This window comes from Neoarius graeffei, chromosome 23, assembly GCF_027579695.1.
Source record: "Neoarius graeffei isolate fNeoGra1 chromosome 23, fNeoGra1.pri, whole genome shotgun sequence".
Lineage (NCBI taxonomy): Eukaryota > Metazoa > Chordata > Actinopteri > Siluriformes > Ariidae > Neoarius > Neoarius graeffei.
The window spans coordinates 14,322,620-14,335,690 of NC_083591.1; the positions used below are offsets into that span (position 1 = coordinate 14,322,620).

General features: G+C 40.7%; 1 protein-coding gene across 4 annotated transcripts in view; it reads right to left on the reverse strand.

Moving 5' to 3' along the window:
* The window catches only part of dock10 (dedicator of cytokinesis 10), a 282,351-nt gene that overhangs the window by 118,422 nt on the left and 150,858 nt on the right, over positions 1-13,071 (reverse strand). For all 4 annotated transcript variants that reach the window (XM_060905824.1, XM_060905826.1, XM_060905823.1 and 1 more), the window contains exons 2-3: positions 12,405-12,524; positions 682-771 (exon numbers count right to left, since the gene is read on the reverse strand). In XM_060905824.1, coding sequence (XP_060761807.1) covers positions 682-771; positions 12,405-12,524 — 210 coding nt within the window. The remainder of the gene's footprint in view (positions 1-681; positions 772-12,404; positions 12,525-13,071) is intronic.

Sequence of the window (13,071 nt, forward strand, 5' to 3'; positions counted from 1 at the left end):
ACACACACACACACACACACACACACACACACACACACACACACACACAAGCTGTGACACGGCTGTCTGGTTTCTGTGCTTGCTCAGAGCTCTGGAACATGTCTGACAAACAGAACTCAACAGAAATGAAAACTTCCTCCTGAAACACACACACACTTCTACTTTTCTGATCACATGCAAGGTGTGTGTGTGTGTGTGTGTGTATACACTTTCTTACCAAATGCTCAGTGATCACTAAAGATTCTACTATGCCTAGTACAGTTTTCTTCCTTATCTAACCAGATTGTTTTATATTTAAGCGAATGATGTGTGTGTGTGTGTGTGTGTGTGTGTGTGTGTGTGTGTGTGTGTGTGTGCATATTCCTCAGCAAATAATGTAGAGGAAATGGCTTCGCACCATCACCACACACACGCGCGCGCGCGCGCACACACACACACAGAATTAGGTCAAACCTCCCAGAACTGCTGGCTGTAACAAAGCTGGGAGGTACATTTAGGCAACCAAACCTATATTTGGCACGTGTTCACCACAGCAACAAACACGCAAAACAGATAAACATGATAAACATGCACACAGCTTTTAGCTTTATCTGGATCTGTCTTACATCACAGCAAACACACACACACACACACACACACACACACACACACACACACACACACACACACACATCAACTCACCTGTCTGACCAGCAGACTTTCAGCCTGTTCCTCTGCCCCCTCTGGCACAGTGGATTGCTGTGTTCGTCTCTCCTGAGGAAGGGTAGACACCTATGTGTGTGTGTAAGACAGAAAGAACAAATTAAAAAAGGTTTCACATTCTGAACATGCACATCCTCAAACAGCTACCCACACACTGAACGTTCACATTTTTCAAGGTTACAGCATAAACAATTCAATACTGTAACTTTCAATACTCTTTCCTTTCACCAGGTGAACACTGTATTCCTGCTGTATTTATGCCTATTGACATGTTAACCATGTACATGCTTATTGCACGGCACGATGGTGCAGTGGTTAGCACTGCCACCTCACAGCAAGAAGGTTTTGGGTTTGAACCTCATAGCCGACAGGGGCCTTTCTGCGTGGAGTTTGCATGTTCTCCCCGTGTCTGTGTGGGTTTCGTCCAGGTGCTCTGGTTTTCCTGTACATGTAGTTAGGTTAACTGGCTACTCTAAATTGTCCATGGGGTGAATGTATGCGTGAATGGTACAGCCTAGGTAGTCACCCAGCCGTCTCAGCTTGTTGAGCCAATGTGGACATGCTCCTGGGCCTAAAGACTAGGGGTTGGTTTGCACGTGCTGACTCTCGCTTCAAAAAAACCCAAACAAACAAAAAAACCACGTAGCGCAGGCGGGAAGTTGTTACCTTCCCATTGATGTTTGAAATCGAATAAAACTGCCACGCACATGCTTATTATAAAGCACCGTAGGTCTCTTGTTATTTAGCAAACATGCTAGTGAATACTGTATGTAGCCTGATATTCATTTAGTCTATTTGGAAACCAGCTTGATAAACAGAGGCTGTGATTTACTAAAGGTCTGTGTGTAGGGGAAATACAACAACAACAACAAACAACTTGACAGCAACCACAAAAATACATACAAGCTAATTTACTAACAGGCTCTGTGTTCGAGTTTGTCTTTCCACTAAGCAAACTGACACATCTTGTCCATGTTTGTGTCTGACAAATTTTAATCGAATCTAAAACACTTTAATTAAAATATGAGGCAGTTCCACATAAAAGCCAGAGCGCTAACGTTGCCAGAAAAGTAGCTTAGAGTAGCTAATGTTACCTTTCTAGCAGTAGCTATTTGACTTTAGTAGTTACCAGAGGTGGACGAAGTACCCAACTTCATTACTTAAGTCAAAGTACAGATCCCGCTGGTCAAATGTTACTCCGATACAAGTGAAAGTTGTCCAGTCAAATTTTTACTTAAGTTAAAGTACTGAAGTATTCGCTTTTAAAAATACTTAAGTATGATACTTAAGTATTTACTTAAGTAAATACTTAAGTATTTGCTTTTAAAAATACTTTTTAAAATACTGCTTAGGACTTTTTATGACTCTGTGGTAGCATCAGCGATTTTCTACGCTGTGGTCTGCTGGGGCTGTGGAAGTTCAGAGAGGGACAGGAAGAAACTTAATAAACTGGTCAGAAGGGCTGGCTCAGTCTTGGACTGTCCTCTGGACTCCATTGAGGAGGTGGGTGAGAGAAGGATGTTAGCCAAGCTGACCTCAATCATGGATAACCCGTCTCACCCCCTACATGAGGCTGTGGGGGCTTTAAGCAGCTCTTTTAGTAGTAGACTGCTACACCCACGGTGTAAGAAGGAGAGATACCGCAGGTCATTCATACCTACTGCTGTCAGACTGTATAACACCCACAACTTGTAACGTAGCACCAATAACCTGTTTGTTGTTTAATTTGCGCTACTTCACCACTACTACCTCTGCCATCTCTCATCGATGCAATTATGTGCAATAATGTAGGCCCTAAACTATTTTATGCATACTTATATTTATATTTATATATAAATATCATTTATGTATATATGTGTGTGTATATATACAGAGTCTACCTGTAATGTGCAATTTTTCCGAGCCTCTCAATAAGGCAATTTTTCTATACTTTTTCACGGTAAATAATGCAAATAGCCCTCTGTATTTAATCCTTCGTTTGTCTCATTTTTATTTCAGTTTTATTTGTTATCTGTTTGACATTTTCTTGCTACTGTAACACGTGAATTTCCCCGATGTGGGATGAATAAAGTGAATCTAATCTAATCTAATCTAATCTAATCTAATCTAATCTAATCTAATCTAATCTAAGTATTAAAAGTACATTTTCTGTCAACGTATCGTTGTATTATTACCACAACGTTTATAAAACCTAATGCTGTTACCAAAGACAAGAAATGTGAATTCACAAAATGAATGCATGCTGTGCCATCATGGTGGTTTAACGCTAAGCTAGCTAGTCAGTGAAACGCCACTTGACATGCTAGCAAACTCTTTTCCAACTCAAAATCATATTGGGTAGCTAATGACAGTAGAAAAAGAAAGATTTCTACATTCTGTTTATTTGGCAAGATTATGCTAAAGCATATTTCTGAAAGGACTTCAGATACGTTAATGTTATTCATGTTAGTATAACTCCATTTTTACATGCTAACTAACAGTGTCCAAGTTAACTAGCTATGTGTAAACGTTAGCCGTGGACAAGGCTACGGCAACTTGGCGGGCAAATCCATAGGAAGTCATTTGACTAACCAGACTGCATAACTATTTTAACGTTATCGCTAGCTCTAAAAGCACAGACAACTTTGTTGCAAGCTTTCTCTTGGAATAAAACGTTTATAGACCTCAATATGCTTCTGCAGGTCGGACGGCGAGTTTTTGTAGGCCGTGATGTGGTTCATTTTTGGCAAACAAAGTAAACATTTAAAATGAAACGAATCTTTAATCCTTTCAGAGAACTGAAACATGGGTTCTAGGTAAAGCCATGGGTGCACGCATTCTCCAGAAGAACTGCCTCTTTCCATTCTGTCATCAACTGATCGTGTTAAAATAAAGCTGTTGAGAAATAACTGAAGTTGATTTTATCCAGTCTGTGGACGTGACGTGACCCTAGTGATTACTGATAGGCTGTCTCAGTGTCACCTGTGAAAAAAACCAATTGTTTTAGAAAAGAAAAGAAAAAACATCCACTTTCAAATCTGCTTCATAGTAACGAGGACCTTGATAGAAATGTTGTGGAGTGAAAAGTACGATATTTGCCTTTCAAATGTAGTGAAGTTAAAGTCATAAGTTAAAAAAAAATACTCAAGTAAAGTACAGATACTCAAAAAGTGTACTTAAGTACAGTACTCAAGTAAATGTACTTTGTTACTGTCCACCCCGGTAGTTGCCAAACTTTGTGAATGATATGATACAGTATAGTGTAAAGCAGCAGGAAGCTAGCAAAACATTATGCTAGTTTATATAGCAATTAAGCTAGCTCATACTGTGTGAACCAGTAGCAGGGCTGCTAGCACGCTAGTCCCAGCCTCAGACATTCTGTGGCCCATTTTTATACACTGTTTACATCTCTTTGTGCAAGTTTTCAGTGGGAAAACAAATCTCTGAACATTGTAATACAATGACAGAATATTTTTCAGAGAAAAAAAACAGTTCACAGATTTTTTTTTGTGAGGTTAAAAAAAAAAAAAAAAAAGATTGTGCATGTTTGCTAAAGAACACTGCCATGTCAGTTTAAACTTGTGAAAATAGGCAGTTCTTGGCCATGTTTCTTCACAAATACCCCTTTTCCACCAAATCAGTTCCAGGGCTGGTTGGGGGCCAGTGCTAGTCTGGTTAACACCAGACCATATCACAAGTGAAATATGGTCTGGAATCCGCCTATTGAATTTCTCGTAGGGGAGGTGTGGTTTACGATTGTCAACGGCCGTTTATTGGACGTTGCGAATGTCTATCATTTGGCGTATACGTAGCCCATGACCAATCATGGCAGTTGTACCCGGTGACGTAGTTAGAGCGACGAAGAGGCGAAGAAAGACTAACGCCAAACGCTGTTCTTTTTTTAAAACAAACTTTCGCTCTAAACTATTCAGAACAGTGTCTAAAGCTTGATCGAAAGTTTGGTTCGTATCGCTCGCCGCCATGTTAAATGTGATCCGTAAACAATCCCAAATAAACTACAAGCTTCTGTTTGTCGAGTAGTACGCGTCACCGGCTTTCCACCCCTCCCCACTCTCTGATTGGCTCCCTAACTCAGACGAGCCTTTAGACCATAGTTTCCATGCTGTCTTTTCAGATCGGAACGATTGTGCAAAGCAGCATGGGATTTCCCAGGCTAGGCCAGTGCTGGTGCTGGTTCACAACTCGTTCAACTTGCGAGCCAGCTGAGAACCAGTTTGCTTTTCCATAGCTCGCGGTGCTAAGGGGAGCCACGTCATTACGTCACTGTATACGTCAGTTACATCACTGTATACATCAGTAAACGTCGCTGCGTTTGCATAAACCTTGGCGCGAACATCGAAGCAACAACAACACGGAGAAGACGAAGCAGCAACAACAACAACAACAATAATGGATGACTTTGCGTTTGTACAGCTTCTCGTCGCTTAAAAATGGCGACCTTTCGCGGTCTTGCTATTGTTGTTGGTCTTAACAACTCCGCCCCCCGCTGACGTAAGCGGTTCTTTCCTCTGACCCAGCAAAGAGTTGGTGCTAGTCTGGAACCGTTTTTTCTGGCCCCAGAGCCAGTTCTTTGTCAGTGGAAACAGAAAACCCGGTTCCAAACTAAGCACTGGCCCCGAACCAGCCCTGGAACTGCTTTGATGGAAAGAGGACTAAACTATGTAGGAAATGCTAGAAGTCTGGTTTGTGAGATGCTAGATATGACGGGGGTTTTTAGCCAGTTTGCTAGCATGTATTAACCCTCCTGCTTCAAGATATGATAGAAACTGGGCTAGCATCCATTTTAGGCTAGTAAGCTAATACATTCACTTGTGGTTTAAAGATGTTTTGAAGCTGTAAATATAATTTTTAGCCTGTGTATGGATGTTAACTGAAGTGTCATGTTCATTTAACCGGCTAAAAATGATGACTCAGGGGTTTTCTTTTGGCTTTATTTATAGCAAAGATTAGTAATTTGAACGATTGCTTGACCAGTACACATTGATGATAATGAATGGAGAAATTCTTTAAAACAAGTGAAAATAAATAGAGCAAGGTTTTAATTTCAGGCTGCTGCACAACACATGGCTGAAAGGCAAGTGCTGAATTAGCGCTAGTTGTCAGCGTATATGAACATCAGTTAGATTTATGCAATCTAGAGCACACATTTTCTGTGTGATCAAAAGAATGATTTAAACTCTGTACATCCTGTTTGGGCAGTACATCCCAAATATCCAATGAGAGGGACTTCATTTGAACCGCTGATCTAATGATGTGCATTAGTACGCTAATGAAGTCACTAATGAGCAAACATCCACGCTAATTAGCACTGGCGAAATCAAGAGATCAGAATGTGAAGTGGTGCTGTGTGGATGTGTGTTTGTTAAACTGGAACAACACGTCGCTGTGTGCCTTTTTTTTGGCAGGATACTCATGCTCTTCTACCTCTAAGCAGCTCATTCACAGTGTATGTCGCTTCAGAGGTGTGTGCACATTTTGCGTGCGTGTGTGTGTGTGTGTTTGAATGCAGTGATGCTTGTGCTTCAAACTGTGGCTATGCCTATAACTATGCCTGAAAGAGGATGTGGTTGCTTGACTGGGCTTCTGCCTGCTGGCTGTGTTCACTAGGCCGTGTCTGGAGAAATGTAGCACGCTGATCTCACTCGTACAAGCACACACATCGCTATAAATGTCAGCACACACACCAGACTGAGCTGCACAATTTTGTCTTCCTATGAGTCAGTTTGTTGACTGTGTCCATGCAGCATTATAACACAATGGAGAGATACAATCACTGGCCACTTTAATAGGAACCCCTCCTTGCACTTTCACACAAATATCCAATCAGCTGATCACGTGGCAGCAGCACAGCACATAAAATCATGCACATACAGGTCAAGCGCTTGAGTTAATGTTCACATCAAACATCAGAATGCGGAAAAATATGTTATTTCTTCGTTCTGATTTTGACCATGGCATAGCTGTTGGGGCCAGAAACAGAATACCAGGTTTGAGTATTTCAGAAACATGTTGGAGTTTCACATACAGGTTCTAGAGTGGTGCAAAAGAAAGAAAACAAAAAACATGTAGTGAGCAGCAGTTCTGCGGACGGAAACACCTTGTTGATGTTAAAGGAACAGTCCACCGTAATTCCATAATGAAATATGCTCTTATCTGAATTGAGACGAGCTGCTCCGTACCTCTCCGAGCTTTGCGCGACCTCCCAGTCAGTCAGACGCAGTCAGACGCGCTGTCACTCCTGTTAGCAATGTAGCTAGGCTCAGTATGGCCAGTGGTATTTTTTGGGGCTGTAGTTAGATGCGACCAAACTCTTCCGCGTTTTTCCTGTTTACATAGGTTTATATGACCAGTGATATGAAACAAGTTCAGTTACACAAATTGAAACGTAGCGATTTTCTATGCTATGGAAAGTCCGCACTATAATGACAGGCGTACTAACACCTTCTGCGCGCTTTGGCAGCGCATTGATACGGAGCTCAGATATCAATGCGCTGCCGAAGCGCGCAGAAGGTGTTAGTACGCCTGTCATTATAGTGCGGACTTTCCATAGCATAGAAAATCACTATGTTTCAATTTGTGTAACTGAACTTGTTTCATATCACTGGTCATATAAACCTATGTAAACAGGAAAAACGCGGAAGAGTTTGGTCGCATCTAACTACAGCCCCAAAAAATACCATTGGCCATACTGAGCCTAGCTACATTGCTAACAGGAGTGACAGCGCGTCTGACTGCGTCTGACTGACTGGGAGGTCGCGCAAAGCTCGGAGAGGTACGGAGCAGCTCGTCTCAATTCAGATAAGAGCATATTTCATTATGGAATTACGGTGGACTGTTCCTTTAAGGTCAGAGGAGAATGGCCAGATTGGTTTAAGCTGGCAAGAAGGCTACAGGAACTCAAATAACCACTCTTTACAACCATGGTGAGCAGAAAATCATCTCATATGCATCAAAACACACTGAGCTTTGATGCTAATGTGCTATAACAGCAGGAAATCACATCAGATTCCACTCCTGCCAGCCAAGAAAAGATACACTGGTGCTTGAAAGTTTGTGAACCCTTTAGAATTTTCTATATTTCTGCATAAATATGACCTACAACAACATCAGATTTTCGCAAGTCCTAAAAGTAGATAAAGAGAACCCAGTTAAACAGATGAGACATAAATATTAAACTTGGTCATTTATTTATTGAGGAAAATGATCCAATATTACGTATCTGTGAGTGGCAAAAGTATGTGAACCTCTAGGATTAGCAGTTAATTTGAAGGTGAAATTAGAGTCAGGTGTTTTCAATCAATGGGATGACAATCAGGTGTGAGTGGGCACCGTTTTATTTAAAGAACAGGGATCTATCAAAGTCTGATCTTCACAACGCATGTTTGTGGAAGTGTATAATGGCACGAACAAAGGAGATTTCTGAGGACCTCAGAAAAAGTGTTGTTGATGCTCATCAGGCTGGAAAAGTTTACAAAACCAGCTCTAAAGAGTTTGGACTCCACCAATCCACAGTCAGACAGATCGTGTACAAATGGAGGAAATTCAAGACCATTGTTACCCTCCCCAGGAGTGGTCGACCAACAAAGATCACTCCAAGAGCAAGGCGTGTAATAGTTGGCGAGGTCACAAAGGACCCCAGGTTAACTTCTAAGCAACTGAAGGCCTCTCTCACATTGGCTAATGTTAATGTTCATGAGTCCACCATCAGGAGAACACTGAACAACAATGGTGTGCATGGCAGGGTTGCAAGGAGAAAGCCACTGCTCTCCAAAAAGAACATTGCTGTTCATCTGCAGTTTGCTAAAGATCACGTGGACAAGCCAGAAGGCTATTGGAAAAATGTTTTGTGGACGGATGAGACCAAAATAGAACTTTTTTGTTTAAATGAGAAGCATTATGTTTGGAGAAAGGAAAACACTGCATTCCAGCATAAGAACCTTATCCCATCTGTGAAACATGGTGGTGGTAGTATCATGGTTTGGGCCTGTTTTGCTGCATCTGGGCCAGGATGGCTTGCCATCATTGATGGAACAATGAATTCTGAATTATACCAGCAAGTTCTAAAGGAAAATGTCAGGACATCTGTCCATGAACTGAATCTCAAGAAAAGGTGAGTCATGCAGCAAGACAACGACCCTAAGCACATAAGTCATTCTACCAAAGAATGGTTAAAGAAGAATAAAGTTAATGTTTTGGAACGGCCAAGTCAAAGTCCTGACCTTAATCCAATCGAAATATTGTGGAAGGACCTGAAGCGAGCAGTTCATGTGAGGAAACTCACAAACATCCCAGAGTTGAAGCTGTTCTATATGGAGGAACGGGCTAAAATTCCTCCAAGCCGGTGTGCAGGACTGATCAACAGTTACCGGAAACGTTTAGTTGCAGTTATTGCTCCACAATGGGGTCACACTAGATACTGAAACCAAAGGTTCACATACTTTTGCCACTCACAGATGTATAATATTGGATCATTTTTCCTCAATAAATAAATGACCAAGTATAATATTTTTGTCTCATTTGTTTAACTGGGTTCTCTTTATCTACCTTTAGGACTTGTGTGAAAATCTGATAATGTTTTAGGTCATATTTATGCAGAAATATAGAAAATTCTAAAGGGTTCACAAACTTTCAAGCACCACTGTAAGATTTGCAACGGTTGTGCCACTAGATAGATAAGTGCCATCGAGTTAGGTTTGCTATTTTCTGGTTTGCAAGATAATGAGCGAATGGGAAAACTCTAGTTCAGAACGAAACCACCCTGGCAGTCTGGACTGAAACACAGTAGAACCGTTGAAACCAAAATAGGCTGTAATGTTCAATCAGCTGTTTATTCCTGTAACAAAAAAAATCGACTCGGTAATGTGTGTTGTGACTTAAAGTATCATGATATTGTCGAATCGTGAAAGGTTTTACATTGAACCCTACTTCCCTTTCACAAACAATTCCAAAAAAAACCTCGTCAGAATAATAATTATCTTAGTACCCACAATGGAACTGGTGTTTGGTGTATTATCATGTTGCCCAGCTCTATTGCTCAACTTATTGCAGAGTAATACAGTATATTTAACAGTTATTCCATGAAATTGAGTCGTACATAAGCTGATAGCCGACGAGGCGTGTAGCGCTGAGTCGGCTATAAACCATGTACGACGAGATTGAATGGAATAAGTGTTTTATTAGACCGGTGAGTGGCCTAGTGGTTAGCGTGTTCGCCTTTTGATCGCGAGTTCTATTCATGGTCGGGTCATACCAAAGACCATCATAAAAATGGTACTTACTGGCAAGGCATGCTGCAATATAGATGCGAGAAGGGAGTCAAACTCTCGTGGTTACCAGAGGACTAGCCCCCCATTGTAACCCTAGCTATGTGAGAGGCTGAGGGCTACGGAGATTGGCACCGCCCTATGCGCCACATGGCATGGAAAGGACTTTAACTGTTTTATTATATCCACATTCACTGGATTTTGAGAAACAGAGCAGTTTTATTTTTATTTTTTGCAAATTCGATAAATAAAAACTCTATACAAAATGTCCGATAAAATCATTTCCACTTAGAATGTAAACAAACTGGCGAAATGATAGTAGCAATTTGTGAAAAATGCTATAATAATAATAATAATAATTATTATTATTATTGAAAAATAAAAAAGATATGTTCTTACCATCAAATACTTTCATTCCATATTTTGTTAATCTTTTTTTTTGTATTTTTTGGGGTTTTGTTTTCGAGTAGTTTTTATTTCATCCTCGGTTGGTTCAGCAACATGCTCTGCCATTTTGTTTTTCTCTACTCACGGTATATGAGCTAATAGCCTAGTAGTTGAGTAGCCAATCAGAGCACGCGATTGCTCATATCCAGTGGATGTGGATAGAATAATGTCATACAGTTAGGTCTATATATATTTGGACACTGACACAAATTTTGTTTTTTTACCTGTTTACTGAAACATATTCAACTTATAGTTATATAATGGACATGGGCATAAAGTCCAGACTTTCAGCTTTCATTTGAGGGTATCCATATTAAAATCAGATGAAGGGTTTAGGAGTTTCAGCTCCTTAACATGTGCCACCCTGTTTTTAAAGGGACCAAAAGTAATTGGACATTTGACTCAAAGGCTATTTCATGGGCAGGTGTGGGCAATTCCTTCGTTATGTCATTCTCAATTAAGCAGATAAAAGGCCTGGGGTTGATTTGAGGTGTGGTGCTTGCATTTGGAAGATTTTGCTGTGAAGAAAACATGCGGTCAAAGGAGCTCTCCATGCAGGTGAAACAAGCCATCCTTAAGCTGCGAAAACAGAAAAAACACATCCGAGAAATTGCTACAATATTAGGAGTGGAAAAATCTACAGTTTGGTACATCCTGAGAAAGAAAGAAAGCACTGGTGAACTCATCAATGCAAAAAGACCTGGACGCCCACAGAAGACAACAGTGATGGATGATCGCAGAATAATTTCCATGGTGAAGAGAAACCCCTTCACAACAGCCAACCAAGTGAACAACACTCTCCAGGAGGTAGGCATATCAATATCCAAATCTACCATAAAGAGAAGACTGCATGAAAGTAAATACAGAGGGTTCACTGCACGGTGCAAGCCACTCATAAGCCTCAAGAATAAAAAGGCTAGATTGGACTTTGCTAAAAAACATCTAAAAAAGCCAGCACAGTTCTGTAAGAACATTCTTTGGACAGATGAAACCAAGATCAACCTCTACCAGAATGATGGAAAGAAAAAAAGTATGGCGAAGGCATGGTACAGCTCATGATCCAAAGCATACCACATCATCTGTAAAACACGATGGAGGCAGTGTGATGGCTTGGGCATGCATGGCTGCCAGTGGCACTGGGTCACTAGTGTTTATTGATGATGTAACACAGGACAGAAGCAGCCGGATGAATTCTGAGGTATTCAGAGACACACTGTGTGCTCAAATCCAGCCAAATGCAGCCAAACTGATTGGTCGGCATTTCATAATACAGATGGACAATGACGCAAAACATAAAGCCAAAGCAACCCAGGAGTTTATTAAAGCAAAGAAGTGGAATATTCTTGAATGACCAAGTCAGTCACCTGATCTCAACCCAATTGAGCATGCATTTCACTTGTTAAAGACTAAACTTCAGACAGAAAGGCCCACAAACAAACAGCAACTGAAAACCGCTGCAGTAAAGGCCTGGCAGAGCATTAAAAAGAAGGAAACACAGCGTCTGGTGATGTCCATGAGTTCAAGACTTCAGGCAGTCATTGCCAACAAAGGGTTTTCAACCAAGTATTAGAAATGAACATTTTATTTACAATTATTTAATTTGTCCAATTACTTTTGAGCCCCTGAAATGAAGGGATTGTGTTTAAAAAATGCTTTAGTTCCTCACATTTTTATGCAATCATTTTGTTCAACCCACTGAATTAAAGCTGAAAGTCTGAACTTCAACTGCATCTGAATTGTTTTGTTCAAAATTCATTGTGGTAATGTACAGAACCAAAATTAGAAAAATGTCATCTCTGTCCAAATATTTATGGACCTAACTGTATTTATTTTGAAAAATTGGTGTCTTGTGTTTGTGATAAGCCATGACTAAATATACAGCATGAAAAACTGGTATGATGTAAACATACTGTATCAAGGCAGCCGCTTCCTCACATTTATAAACATGGATAAGGACGAAATTTTAGCATGTACACACACACACATACTCACAGTGAAATCATGGTCTGGGAAGAGCAGCAGGTCTTGTAGCGGGTCCTCCTTAAGCTCTAGCTCTAGTTCAGAAATCACAGCTTCATAGTCCAGAGGATCGATCAGCTTCGGCTTCTCCTGCTGTATGTACAGAGAGAGAGAGAGAGAAAAAAACCACCTCAAAAATCAAAAACTTTCCCAAGGGCTTTTTACACTCCACAGTACATCCATTGCAGTGGCGGCTGGTAGTCTTTCAAACAGGGGAGGCTGGTCAGTTACGATATTTCCAGATTTTAAAAGAAAAAACATCAATTTTGCCCATACTCTTGCCTCTGATCTGGCTGATTGTTGGCAGGGTCACAAATAACAGGTTCTTTTGGCCCATTAGCCTACTGTCCAATATACATGATGGTGGTGTTGGGGGGGGGGTATATTTTAACATTTTATATTTTAAAATTGTGGCATGTTGTTTAAAAATTGATCATTATTGAAAGCAGCTCTTTGTCAGGAACCTCAGCAGTAACAGCAGAGTGTTCTGGAATAGGCACAAGCACTGACCTTGGGGAGCCAAACATAGAGCTGGGTGCCACACATTTCATTCAATGACACTTTCCCTATATTTTACTTATTTTGACTGAGAAATGTTTTATTGACAATTTTGATAACTTTTAATCCAGGTCTGTAGTGT